The sequence below is a fragment of the Dromaius novaehollandiae genome, chromosome 3 (assembly GCF_036370855.1).
Source record: "Dromaius novaehollandiae isolate bDroNov1 chromosome 3, bDroNov1.hap1, whole genome shotgun sequence".
NCBI classification, from domain to species: Eukaryota; Metazoa; Chordata; class Aves; order Casuariiformes; family Dromaiidae; genus Dromaius; species Dromaius novaehollandiae.
Window position 1 is genome coordinate 54,674,977 of NC_088100.1, and position 14,475 is coordinate 54,689,451.

At 38.3% G+C, this 14,475-nt stretch overlaps 2 protein-coding genes across 7 annotated transcripts in view; one reads left to right on the top strand and one right to left on the bottom strand.

Annotated features, from left to right (window-relative positions):
- Positions 1–6,244: 6,244 nt before the first annotated feature.
- The window catches only part of TRAPPC3L (trafficking protein particle complex subunit 3L), a 31,987-nt gene continuing 23,756 nt past the window's right edge, over positions 6,245–14,475 (bottom strand). For 2 of the 4 annotated variants that reach the window (XM_064508904.1, XM_064508905.1), the window contains 3 exons: positions 14,348–14,425; positions 8,026–8,211; positions 6,245–7,202 (listed from right to left, as the gene is read on the bottom strand). In XM_064508904.1, coding sequence (XP_064364974.1) covers positions 7,083–7,202; positions 8,026–8,211; positions 14,348–14,425 — 384 coding nt within the window. In that variant the 3' untranslated portion in view covers positions 6,245–7,082. The remainder of the gene's footprint in view (positions 7,203–8,025; positions 8,212–14,347; positions 14,426–14,475) is intronic. The other 2 variants (XM_026123549.2, XM_064508906.1) reach the window with 1 other exon arrangement.
- CALHM5 (calcium homeostasis modulator family member 5) lies at positions 8,523–14,228 on the top strand. 3 transcript variants are annotated; one of them, XM_026123544.2, is made up of 3 exons: positions 8,696–8,828; positions 8,918–9,222; positions 11,862–14,228. In XM_026123544.2, exons 1-3 carry the CDS (start codon positions 8,816–8,818, stop codon positions 12,249–12,251), a joined length of 708 nt encoding a protein of 235 aa, XP_025979329.1. In that variant the 5' UTR covers positions 8,696–8,815; the 3' UTR covers positions 12,252–14,228. The 3 variants fall into 3 exon arrangements, with proteins under 3 accessions (XP_025979328.1, XP_025979329.1, XP_025979330.1); XM_026123545.2 differs by having other exon boundaries at positions 8,720–8,828; positions 9,104–9,222; XM_026123543.2 differs by having other exon boundaries at positions 8,523–9,222.

Consider the following 14,475-nt stretch of genomic DNA (forward strand, 5'->3'; position numbering starts at 1 on the left):
ACTACCTGTGCAATTAAAAGGGTGCACATTGGAAAAAGTAAGAATTATTTTAGCTGCTTATCATTTGGAATAGATAAGCAAAAAGATTCCAGACATTTTACTTTTATGTGTTCAGCAGCTTATGACAGTGAACCTAAAAGCTTCCTCTGTGGTAAATTCTCCTTTTGCAACATGCCTTCCAGACTAACTCTGCTGCTCATTTCCTGTAACCCCAAAACTTCTCAAAGGAAAAAAGTAGGTATTTGAATACTACATTTAGGGAGAAGCAAACCAACATTAAAATTCCAGTGTCTGATTTATATTGTTTACTATTTTACCTGACAAAAGCTTTTTTGATACATGATCCATATTACGCATAGGATTCCAGTCCTGGAATCAGTCCCTAACTTACCCCTGGATTTCTCTGCCAAATAAACTATTTAACTTGCTCCAAAATGGAGCTTAAGCCCAGATTAACATCTTGAGTGGTTAGGCTCATGGAAAAATGGCAGTGTAGGCAAGGCTTATATTAACAAGTATTTCTAGCACAGATACACAAGAATATTATATTATAAATCAGCAATCCGTATTAGTAAATAATAGAAACATAAGAAGGAGTGAATATTTTCTGCAAAAGAACATTGAATTGTAAGAACCGAAGATATTAGTTTGAGTGAAAAATGATAAATTTCAGTTTCTCTTTGAAAAACCTTTTTAGAGAGCATTTTAGAGAGATGAGTCATAGATTGTTTTGTCAGGGCTGTCCTTCCATTCTTCTTTCTCTTCCCAGAAAATCTTTTCCTTCAAAACAGCAAACTCTAGCTTGAGTACTATTCAGGCAGATAGACGGAATCCCATGAAGGTGTTTGTAACAACCATTTTCCAAGGAGGAAGCAAGAGAAGAACCTATTTGATCTAGCTGGATAGAATTAGCTTGGAGGCTCCATTCTTACTATAAAATGAAACTATAGCATATACAGGGAAAAAAAACCAAGGTTTAATACTCTTTGTAGAAAAGAATTAAAACAAAAAATTCATTTTGTCATGGAGTCACTGCTTTGCTCAGTTTTCTTTTTATTCCCAGAAACTAGAAGTTAATAGAGGTAACAAGCACCTAATTTGTTATCGCTGTCTCCTGGAAGCACTGTTCAGTTAGAAATGCTCCATTTTGCCTCTCATATTGGAGAGTTCATTTGTTCATTGACCTCCAGATGAAAAAATAAATCTGCTCTGGAATGTCATACGTCGGAAGGAAACAATGTCCTGGCCCCACTGGAATCAGTAGCAAAATGTTCCTTGACTACGTTAGGCTAGGCTTTGCCTTAGAAATATAATAAAATCACTCTGGAGAGACTGAAAGCACCAGTGAGCAAGCCATGCCTTGTTTCACTCCCTGATGAGAAGCTGCAGTTCAAGCACCTTCAGCACTCGCATTACTCAGCTCTACCTAGGAGGGATTTTGCTACCTCCTACTCAGAGCTGCAGCCACCAGGATGTCGTTACCAAAGCTGCCTTGGCTTTCCAGGGAAGACACAGGCCTGACACTCCTAAGAAAAATAAATGAGCAGAGGCTTCAAAAGGTGCTATGGTGCATATTTCAGAATTAACTGGCAATGATAGCAGCCTGTTTTCCACAGTTGAAATGACTTCTAGTGGAAGGAGAAAATTCATACTGGGTAATTAGTAAATTGACTGGGAAAGACTTGTTTGTACACTCTTGAGTCCATAATTACATACCTACAGAACAGGGCTGCAACTCTGTCCTCAGCTGTCAACAGCTGGAGGAAGGGCTATGGAAACACCTACCAAGAAGACCACATGGTATTTGGTGGAAAGTTCTCATGAAGAATTTAATCAAAATCCAGTACCTCACTAGTAGTGTTTATACAAACTCAGTAAATTGGACTTGTTTTTGAATTTGAAGAGTAAAGAAAAAAGTGTTTTGTGAGAGGTTTCTATTCTGCTCTCTTTGCGAAACTGAGCAATATAATAACTGTAATCACATTTGAAAAATGGTCTTTTTTGTACTCTTCTGTTGCAGAAAAATTTTAATTGACCCTTCTCCCCTCCAGAGACCAGATCTTCAGTCTCTGATATGTGGTACCAGCTGATGACCTGACCTTTAGACATCAAAATATTTTTTCATACACTTTGTAACTACTTTTCCCTGTTATATTTCCTTTGGATTTACCATTCGTTCCCTCTCTGCCCAACCACCTATTCAAAATCCCTTGGTCTCTTCAAGGTACACAGTATAGTAAACTACTTTAAAACTATAAATCTATTTCTAGCAAACTGTATGTCAGTGTTCATATGAAAATAAATAAGAGAACCAAATCAGATTAGACTTTTTAATCAGATTCTAAACAAAATGGCCTAATGGAAAAATAATTCCCTAGTGTGGTTTTGCTGTAAAATATGGGATTCAAAAATGTTATCAAATGATTTGATATATTTAAAGCAGTAAGAATAAGAAGAAATATCAATAACATATACATAGAGAAAACATCTAATGTCTATATCCCATTTGACTTTCCCCCCCTCATTTTAGCCCTTGCAGACTGTGAAGAACATGAATGAGGATGTATTATTTTGCACTCAACTGGGGGAATAACAAAACAGTTTTATAGCAGGCTTTCTCTTCAATCTTCTTTATTTGTGAGTGATTGCAAATGCATAAGAAAACACCTCCTGAACAGGATTGCCTGGGAAGTTGCTGGGCTATTTGTTCATCGGTGAGTGAGACAGCTGCTCCAAACATCTTCACGCAGGGAGCAATGTTTCCTGAATGATTGTTCATTTATTTCATCTGGTTCTCTCTGACCAATGATATTAACAATTTCTATTAAGGAAGCTCTCTGCTGGATCACAAGGTTAAGGAGAATGGCAACACAGCCTTGTCGACAAGGCCTCACTTTTGTCTGTTCTGGGAATTTCATCAGTCCAAGCACAGGCTCTTCCAAAAGCTTGTGATTAGTTAGAGTGTGACAACACTGGCAGGTTATTTTTCTCCTTCTGTTTTTAAATAACCCTGGAGAAATGAAAACTGCTTCTCATGTGGGGAAATGTAGCTTCTTGTTCCATGCCTGGTGCTATGAGCTTCCTCTGACTGTGCACTGTATGAAAGTATACAAAAGGTCTTTACAGGTTGCAATGCAAACCTCAGGTATCTCTTCTTGGAAGGAAAAGCTACCATTTTTTTACAGCTTCGGTTTCTTAGATGGTTTCTCCTCCCTAATGATGTGGCCCTTTGTGAACCTGCTCAGGGGTGTATTACATGAATGTGCTATGACTTGATTAAAAAAAAAAAAAAATCACTGAAGCTAATACATCATCTTTGGAGACTGATAAGATCATAATACTACCATAAGAAGACTTTGGGTGGATTTTATAAATATACATATCTGTCTGTGTATGAGGATATGAAGAGATACGTATATTATTTTTGTATGCAGTCATGTTTGATATTTCCTCACCATTATGTAACACTCATATCTTCTCTATGTAATTACATTTATAATGAAAGAAATTTTGAATAGAATCTTCAGTGCACTTCAGAATGCTCTGCTGCCTCTTTTGGTCACTTACTCTGACTATTAGCTGCCTTCAAAACTGGGTCTGAAGGGTCTACACGGAAGAGAAGAAGCAACGTGAAATAGACTTCTAGCAATATGCTACCAAGTAAACCAATCAGAAAACTATATGTATATAGCTTAGCTAATACCATCAATTAATGGTAATGTAGTTTGTGTCACTACTTTTTCTAGCATTTATTATAATTTTTCTGAGAATGTCTCCTCTAACTTCTTCCTCTCTTGGTAGACATCTATAGCATGACCTGGAGTCCAGACACAGTTCCAGGGGATACCTTCTATCCCAGAAACAAACTGAGTACCTTTCACAGGACACTCTTCTCCTGTGATTTTACTTTTTTTTTAAAAAAAAAAAACACTTTTTACTTAAAGAGAGCAAGTAGTCAGAATGTTGTTAGGTTTTGCATAAATTGTACTCTGTTCATGTTTTGCTCTGCCCCAGAAACTAGCTGAAGAAAGTACAGAATTTGATCCCATTCCTTTCTCTTATGGACTGGAGGGCATCACACTGTTGATCACATTGCTGTACTTAGTAGTGACCTTTGGTCCTTCTCCATATGTCCTAAGGGAAGTCTAAAAGCTATAACCACGGTAGCCATGAGCTTGTGCATGGCTGACATCAGTGAAAAAATAAACAACTCTGAGCTCAGGTACAGGAAGATGATGGTGAACTTAATCACTACTACATATAATTATCACACTACTACACAATAATTATTAATTATTACAGCAGGTGTTGCACAAAAAAGGGCTATATATAATTATTATGTATTGTAAATACATACTAGATTACTTGTGAAATATGTTCTCAAGTGCGTGAGACTCTCTGCCTTTTAAAGTTTCCCATAAATAAATAGGGACTTTGCTGTGACTTTCTACACAGAGATGAATGCTGTCCTTTCTCAAATGTGGACTTTAATGGGTGAGTAACTCCCTTCTGGTGGTGTTACCTAACATTTGCTTGCTTCTCCTTTTGAATACACTGGACAAGCTGATCCAGTGTCAGATGAAAATAAAATTAAAAAAAAAAAGAGAGAGAGAGAGAAAAACAACTATAGAAAAATGTTAGTGCATTGAGCATGTTTGCCCAGCACAAAGGAAGGCGGCACAGAGCCAAGGAGTGCCGGTGTGGCAGGACCAGATGCACAAATGCAACGTGAGTACAAACCAGCCCCCAGTCTGGTATGGCAGCCTCATGTTGCTTTTTGGCTTGATCTCAGATCTGTGCTGGCTTGACTGGCCCAGGCATTTCTGCTTTGTGTTCACTTACGCAGTGGAAGCATATCATTCAAAACTTACCATGTCTGAGTAAAAGTAAAGCTTTTTACTGTGCTGTTTAATCTGAAATCCTGGAACACAAAGAAACAGCTTTGATGTCCTACACTGAGTGTAACTGCAAATATTTTGCATTGAAGTATAGGAAGGAGAAGCCTCAGCCACACCAAAGCCAGAGACAAGACTTCAAAGGCCCCAGGATGTCACTAACGGTCCTTGCTTTAAAAATATTGCAATATGCAGCCCTGACTTTGCTATGTAATGCTTGCAGACAGAGCATGTGTAATGGACTGTGGAAATACAGGAGTCGACCTACATGTATCACGGCACTGTGGTGACTCTAAGGCTTTTTAGCTGGTGGGGACCTCTGTAGAAAACATTGCAGCAGGTGTGCACAGGCACACATGTTTGTATGTGCATATCTAACACAACAGAGGTTTAAGAGAACAGTATCATACAAAACAAGCAGAGTATAAGTTATTCACTCTCAATGTAATAAAAGAGGAAAGTATTCGGTTGTTATATGCTGGAAAAAAAAAAGAAAAATGGTCATTACCTTGTAAAAGACGTTTTCATGGTCAACCAAAGGTGCCACATGCCCATCTCTGCGAGCTCGGGCATAATCACCAAAAAAACCATTGCAGGCGCAGAATCGCATGAAAGCTCGCCAGCTCCCCAAAGTGTTTTAAGCTTTAATGATAAGAAATATTTAGGAAAATTTGTTACATGTTGTAACAAATTGTTACATGCTGTAACTTGTTATTTTAACTTGTAACAGCAAGTTGGGCTGAGCCCAAAAAGGGCTGGGTAATGAATAACTAACTTTTAGATACTGTTTTGTAAAAAATTGTTCTCTTAAATCTCTGTTACCTTATGCCACCACCGGAATTCACTATTGAGACAAACTAAGAAAGAAAGATTATACCGAGGATTATAAAGTTCTGGTGGGAACGAACCTTGCTGCCCCAAGGTAAGAGCTGCTCCTGGCTTAGCAGGACTAAGAACAAAGCAGACTGAGGGAAAAACAGGAGAAGAACTTACAAATCACAGCAATAAAATCAAAGTCAAATCTGGGGTTTACTGAATTGAATCAACAGTTTGTATTTTAATTTAAAAAGAATGTTTTGGCTCACTGAGAGTGGAAAAGTTGAGCTGGTTTTGTGATAGGGTACTGTGCTAGGACTCGGGAGCTGGGTTTTCATCCCAGCCCTACCAAGATTTCTTGTGTTACACTGTGGAAAATACTAAATCTTTTTCTGTAACTCAGGTCTCTAGCAGGCTGGTATTTCTCTACATCTCAGTCATGTTGTGAGGACAAAAGTCCCATATCAAGTGGGAGATATTGAACTGCGGTTACGAAGGTCAGGTAGAAATACACACAATTACCTAGAAGATGGTTGAATAGCAATCTCTGCATTTTTATTTCAGTTTCCTTAGGTGAAGTACAGATCTGCAGTGACTACACATTAATTATGCCACGCGCTGGTCAGTTTGGTCATGAGACCGATGCTCTTGAAGATAACATGGAAGCGAGAATAGCAATAAGGCTTAAGTCTGAAGTAACACAAATACCGCCGCGGCCATCAGAGCACCGCAGCCTAGCGTATGTGCAGTGCTGGGAAAGGCATTCCAGCCAAACTGCATTTGGGATCAGAAGGGCCCGTAACAAACCAGTTCCTGCCTTCAGTGAAATTTCATCTCAGTTTGGTATCAAAGGGAAGAGGCTGTTCATTGTGAAGGACAATGAGTAACAAACCATGAGGCGTCAAAATAGATACCTCCTGGTGAAAATCTGCATGCAGTAGTCACTGGGACTGAATTTACTATTCCTAACTACAAACAGCCAGGGGAAACAGCATCTCCTGGCAGCAAAGCTTTGAAACATTACCAGCAAGCAAAATGGGAAGAAATAAGTCACATTTAGCTGAAAAGAGTAGGTCTCTGAATGGATACTTTGGATCTGGCATGCACATAAGACTGAGATAAAAGTTCTATTGAGATTAAGAGCATGGTTATGTGAGAAGGAAATAAAAGGATGAGGCTGTTTTGAACTTTTATAGTGATATCTATACCATGATAATGAAGATTTCCCCCCCACCTTGTGTTTACTTTCTGACTCTCTTCACCTTTCAAATTTATGAATGATTGCAGCTGTTTTATTTTTACTGTGTGTATCTTCTTCAGAAACAAAAAGAACAAAATACCACTTGGCAAGGGTTCCTACTGATACTTCTTTCATTTATTTCTTTTGTGCTTTTTGTCTTCAGTCTTCCTTAAAAATATAATTCCTATTTCTGTCACAGCATCACCCTTCAGCTTGTCTTGGAGGAAGGTAACTTCTGCTGCTAAGTGAACCTAGAAGGAATCAGGACCGATCAGTTAAGCAAAGGAATGTTCAGTTTTCTTCCCTTTCTCTAGTGTAACTAGGTTTTTTCTCTCTTTCACCACAAGGGGACTCTCTTTCTCAAGTTTCCTAAGAAAGAGATTTCTATTGTTTTTCATGTCTTTTCAACCAAAATGATAAAAAGGAAGTTTATGTACACAATAGAATTTGCATAATATGTTAATCTTCAATTCAGTGTTTTGCTTTGTTCTGGGAACTTAAATAATGTACTTGATGATTCTGTGATCACAAAATTTCCCATGGTCATATACTGATCAATATACTATATTTTATATATATATATTTATATATATATATTTACTATACTGTATTAATACATTTGTTAATTAGTCTTATACAAGCTACCACGATTTTTCAATTGCTTTACATAAATAGTACTTATACAACTTTAATTTTATTCTTATTTATTATATTTTCACTGGCAGAAACATAATGAAATAACAAATGCTCTTTTTCAGAAAATGGCACAGAAGGTCTACAACTCAGTCACTTGCAAATGATGAACTTCATATATTCTTTTGTAAAAGCCTTCCATTTAAGAATAAAATATGGAATGTCTTCTGATACACTTCTAAAGCTTTGGTTTTAAAATTATACACATCTAAACTTTATTCTTCTTTTACTCTCTTTTTTCACAAGATGTTGCAACTATGTTGCTGTAACTTGAGAACATTATTTATCTTCATATATTTGGAAAGAAAAAGGGATGGCTACTTCTGGTACGCCTTCTGTGTGTTAACAAAGAGAGGATAAAACAGCTGTGCATTTTCTTACCATCTCCAAGGCACCACGAATCACCCCACAGAGGAGGTTACAATAGCAGAGTGATGCTCGCTCTGCGGGAAGCTCCTCCACAAAGTCCACTAATGGGTTCTTGTCCAGGATTAAGGAGAACTCATCTCCTGTGGCACTGGTGCAGCTCACACTGGGGGTGACCCCAAGGTACATCTTGAAAGCAACCTGCAAAAGGACAAAACTCTGCCGCTTGAACCTATTGTGTGCTTTCAGTAGAGCCACACGCCCCTGCCACCATTAGCATTCATCTCAGGTCCATTGTTATATTGCTGGAGACTTTGGACACAGCTCAAGAACTGCAACTGGTGAATGTGTATTTTTACTCTTATCTGCAACTGCAGGCAAAAAACAAGAATAAGAGGGCTGAGTTGGCAAATTTATTTGCTAATCTGTGTTTCTTGTACTACAGATTAATTTTACTGTGAATTTGCAACATCCGCTTTGCTAGTGAAAGGGTCCCATGTGAGTTTATTTATGCAGACAGTGACATCATTACTCAATCTAGATGGCACTAAACCAGACGGGCTAGCAGCAGAGCATTGTTCATGTGAAGGGCTCTCCCTTTATCCACAACTGCAGATTGCTACAACACAGACAAAAGTGTCTTGATTTTTCCTTCTTTAGCGAGTATCAGACATGGATGGTTTCCAAACAATCCTGAAATTCTTTATGAACCAGAAAACTGCTATTGGTTACAGTTTCATGGCTCTGCTGACAGTGGGAGGTGAACGTGTATTTTCTCTTGTTGCTTTCAGATGTCCCTGCAGCAATGAAAACTTCAGGTATGGTTTGGTATTTCTCTTTGCCCCAGCTTTTGTTTTGCTAGTTATTGGATATTTCTTGAATAGTAAGACATGGAAACTCTTTACAGGCTGCTGGGTGAATCCCAGGAAAATATTCCCAAAAGGGAATATCTGCCATTTTTTTAATGTCTTTGGACGTATCACTTTAAATGCTCTGGTAGCCCCAGTAATGTGGCTCTCTGTGGCTTTGCTCAACGGGACTTTCTATGAATGTGCCATGAGTGGCTTGAAAAACCCTGACTACTTACATGCAGTTTGTCACAACAAATCTGTCAAGTGCTTTGAAGAGCTACACAAGGTAGCCTGTGGCAAAAGCACCATGTCCTTTCCAGAGAGTGAGGAACTCAAGCTAACTCTTCAGGCGCAGTCCCAGGTAAGAAAAATAACTTAAGATCATCATATAGTTTGAACTACTGCTTTGACAGATCTGTGAGAGATCCTAATGTCAGATGCTAAAGTAACACCACAGCTTTCACTTAAAGTTTTGGCATGATGCAGCTCTGCAAAACACAGTCTATAAATCTTTCAGCTCCATCTGAGCTGTGACATAGCCCTGAGGAGTCCCACTGAAGTCAGGATCATTAAGACTACCAAAACCTAAAGCTTTTTTCCTTAATGAATGGAAATAAATCTAAAGAGAAAAAAGTACTGTATTGTTTGAGGAAGCTGAATTAAGAAATGACACCCCATTAAAGGAGGCCATTCTATTTTTTAAAAGCCCATATCAAACAAATTTATATTATCTTGGATACTGGAATGAAATCTTAGGTCACTAACAGTGGGAAAATGCTAGAAAATCAGATTTGTGTCATACTGCTTATATAACTTGCTTATGTTTGCATTTCTTTCATCCCACACCATGAACTTGCTGATTTCACTATTTCATTAATTCAGAGACAAAAACATCAAAAAGAGGAAAAAAGGAAAAGAAAATGCTACAGAAATGATGGAAAGATGATTGCTGAGAAACAGCAGAAAGAAAAAATAACCTGTGGAGCCAGCAAGTTTTGGTCAGACAGCTGCATGCATCTCGAGCTGTTTCCAGCCCAGGAGTTACTTTCATTTTCAAGTTCTCGTGCAAATAGTACAGTGCTGCAAAGGCTGCAATGCAGACAAATTTAATTGAGTGTTTTCAAAAGCAAATAATAGACAGTTCTTAAGACCTTAAGTTGTATGTATAGGAAACAGACAAATGGCTCAGTAGCCATTTAGATCCATTAGCCAAATAGATCCATTCTCCAAGCTGAAAGAAAGTGAAGAGGTGCTAAAAAGGACAGTATCTTACATATCCTTAAATATCAGTTAGCACAAAAGTGACTGGAAAATAATCTGTTTCACAGATCTCCCTGATGAAACTTTCTGTATTTCCCTCAGCTAAAAACAGATTTTTACTGCTCTTTGTTGTTGTTGTTGTTGTTGTTTTGTAAATCAGACAAGTTCACATGAGGCAGGTTCCAGCTCTCCATAGCATCACCATTAAAACAGTGCATGGGAAATCAATTCCAATTCATATAGGACTCTGAAATCTAGAAGATTTGTTCCACACTGGTGTAGCTAGGCCAGTGCTACCAAGCATGAAAAAATTGTGTTCACATTTCTGCTCTCCTTACAGAACATCCTACAATAGGAATTCCAATACCATTTTTCCACAACCTGAGCCATTGCTCTAATCATGGAAGTAGCTTTTTCCTTTAAAATGTTCCTAACAAAAGTTTTGTCAAACTCTGAAGTTGCTACGAAATAGTTGAGAGGTGTAAAAAAAGTGTATCTCAGGATAAAGAAACCACTCTCTGAAACCACTGCAGCTGTTCTTAATTGGTGTTTAAATGAATTGGGCTCTATTGCAGTGCCAGCTTTTCAAAACACACACTATTTCTTCTTTCCTTTGCCCTCTCCTCCCAGCATGCTCACAGAACTGGACAAGACGAAGATTTTTATATGGTTTTGACATGACATTTATCTTCTACCACAAAAGGCTGATTCATCAAAGCCAAAAAAGTCAAGAATTGTTTAGAATTCATTGAATCTCCTGGGAAGATTTTTTAGTTTAAAACTATCATTTATATTCTTGTTAGCTAATTAATGCTTAAACAGCTTCTTTTTTTTTTTTAATTAAAAAGAAATCTGAAAGCAACACATCTCAAAATGGTCATAGTTCAAAATATAGGTTGACCTGTGCCAAAAGTTACTTACCCTTTTATGGTTTTCTGGTTTGTCACAAATCTGAATTTTGTGTTTCAATCCTAATTCTTGATGGTTAATATTATTTAATGCTTTCCAGAAATTGAAAATATTTTCCAACCAGTAATTGCAACAGCTTATTCTCCTATCTACACACTTTTCCCTTTCTGTAACAATGAAGTAAGGAATTAGAATGCATCATATAACGGATCATTATATTTTTGCAATAAATTCTCATCAATTATCCCCTCTGAATTATTGAGACACTACTCCTGCTTTCAGGTCCACTTTGTTTTCTGTATAACACTGCTCAATCATTATATTATTTGATAGATCATTTGGACTTTTTATAGATATTTCTTGTGAGAAATTATATACAGCTTGTAGATTTGAGATTGTCTGTTCAGTTCCTGCATCTGCCATTGACTTTTTACTGGTCAAGTCTCTCCAGCTTTTGTCATCCAAGTTCCCTTTGTTATAAAATAGGGTCATTTAAAACTGAGTCTGTCTGTGTCTTTGTGTGCAGACAACCTTTAATATAAGCCAACTTTTCCTGAGAGTTTTACTTTCCACTGTAAAAAACAACTGGCTTTCCCTTTCCTTGGAAAGAGGTATCAAAATGAGCAATATTGAGAAGTCTTGATCCTATTTTCTGTTTCCTCTTTGGTCCAGATGTGGAAGCCCTATTAATACTTATGCAGTAAGTATTATGCACCTGCAGCAGGGCTCCAAGTAGAGCAGCGGGCTGTCTGTACAGAGAATGATCACTCTGTCGGATGATCTTGATTTAAGTGGCATTTTCACTGGGGCCTGTTTCTTTTGTTTTCCCAGATTTTAGGCTGGTGTGTGATAGTTACCACAGCTTTTCTGTCCCTGCTAACTACATGCTGTGCCAGCTGCCAGTCCAAAGTCAGCCACCTCCAGCTGAAGTTCTGGAGGACGTACATGGAGAAAGAGAAGGAGCAACTGGAACAGATTTTCCAGCTGTATGCCACCAAGCTGAGCGAACGAAACCTGAAGAGCTTTTTTGAGAACACGGAACCAGAAGCTGTTCCCCTGCCAGCTTTTCAGGCATGGGAGGATGCTTCCCAGCTCTACTCTTTCAATAGTAGTGAACAACATTATAGCACAATTCATAGGCTGGTTGAGCAAGGCCAGAAGGAAATAAGTGAGGAAAGAGAGACAGTGCTGGACTTTGTAGACAGAAGGGAAATACCATAGATCATATCAATTTTCAGCCTTTTTATAATGTCTTGCTAATGTAGATGTTTTCTAGATGTTTCTAGATGTTCTAGTCTCTGGTTCACAATGGCATTTTTCTTGTTTGCTTTCTACTCCAATTACATGCTTGCTCCAAAAAAAATGGAATGAAATTATTTCTCTGCATCAGTGAGAATGGTCTAGTCCTCAATGTCTCCAAAAGCTCATGCTCTGTGAGCACTGGCTCTGGATCAAGAACTGATCCAAACAAGACAGCACTGACAGAAAAAATGGATTTAACAAATTCCTATGTAAAACATATAGCATGCCTGTCCTATGTAAACCAAGAGACTATCATAAAGTAATACCATTTAAAAATGCATGTATATAATAATAGAAGAGATGTGTTACTTTTTCACAGTCCACAGAAAGTAAAGGTTTTGCTTTCAGGTCATTTCTCAGGGCACAGCATCAATCTGAGGTACTGCAGTCACTCGAGGTAACTGTGTGCCTTCAGTCTCCTGTTGCACCTATAACACCATGGATGGTTACATCCATCGGCCCTGGCCTTCTAGTCCCTGACACATTCACATGGGACAGTTGCCTCAGTTGACAGTGAGGTGCCAGGTAATTTCTTGGAGTGGGCAAATCCTACAGTCTTATAGTGTATAAAGAACTGGAGATTCCCAAACAGTTTAATTTTTCTGGTTTTGTAAAAATATAAGATGTTATTTTAAAACATAATCAGAGTAGTTGTTAATGCTTTGTTGCAATAATGAAAATGTATCGCTGATATTTTGCCTCCACGGACTAGTTGGTATTAGCTTCTCCTCCTGAAAATCTGGGAATAAAGTATAAAGCTCTCATTTCTGGTGGATTTTGGACACTGGGCGCAGCCTGTAAAACTGCAGAATACTGTTGGTACTGGGCCTGCAGCCAGCATAAGACAGAGAGGCTGGAAGGAAATTCCACATCTTAAGATGACAAAGAAAATATTTTTGCGGCGGGCTGATTTTATTTTTCTTAATGTCTTTGGAAAACTAGAATGTCTCTGGGCAAGAGGAATTAGCAGGCAAGGCAGGTGAGATGACTGCAGCATCAGAATTTCTGGTAAACACATTTTATCCTTGAGCTTTATGTTTTACCTCATGCATTTGGAATTCACGACGCAGCTCTCATATGGGGTGTCCAGAATCTTTGTAAACATTGTATAAATGGGGAACAAAGTTTCTGACAAGCTTCTTTCCCAGGAGTGACTGGCAGGCTTTTATGCAGCATTTTATTTCCAGTCTCCCTGAGTCTGCAAAGAATCACATTTCTGCACAGCTCAAATCAGACCCTTATCAACAAACTAATGTAATCTATGCAGCTGTTATGTTTTCATGGCTCATACTCACTGTGCTCAGTGGAAGGAAAAAATTGTCTCCATTTGCAGTTCATTACTCTTTTTCTTTTAATAAAATACAAGAACTAATTCCATTATCTGCTTAGAATTTTCTCCATGTGCTTTGAAGAACATGTGGTCTTTAAGCAGATGTTATATTAATGTATTTTATAACAGCTGCCCCACTTTGCAGCACACTTAAAATACGTTATCTTTTTATGTCCAAATTTACTTACTGCAGCTGAAACCACAGAGGCAACACTGTCAAAATGAAAATCACAACGGCAGGCATGTCTGACACCAATAAGTCAGACCTGCAGGTGGCCACATAATCGGACAATTTCACTTTGCTAAACATTCATGATAGCAAATGGCCAAAGCATTCGGGAAGCTCTGCTTACACAACGGATTATGTAATCTATTGGAAGGATGCTGTGCAGAAAAGTCCTTTATATCATGGATCTTCCAGTCTCACTCAGAAAGCTATTGACAACCCAATCTTTATTAGCATAGCAACTTCCTGTTCAATTTGACTTCTGTTTGCATATTTTCTCCTGACATTCATACAGTCAGTTTTTGCCTGCCAGACTGTCTATTAAAAGAATAAATTGCAATACCTGAATTAATCTCTATTACATGGGGAAAGTATCTATCGGTAGCTTCCCAGATGGATCTGCTGTCTGCAGGACTGGGTAGGTGGTAATGCCACCACCATAGCGCCTTGCTTGCTTACCAGTGTGTCTCTACAGGTCTCTGACATCCAAGCAGGCAATGGGAGCGCTCTCGAGTGGTTTGTGGTACAGATGTCATACTGTGAATGGCAAGTAAAAATAGCCATTTTGTGAAGGAAGAAGCTCTGGG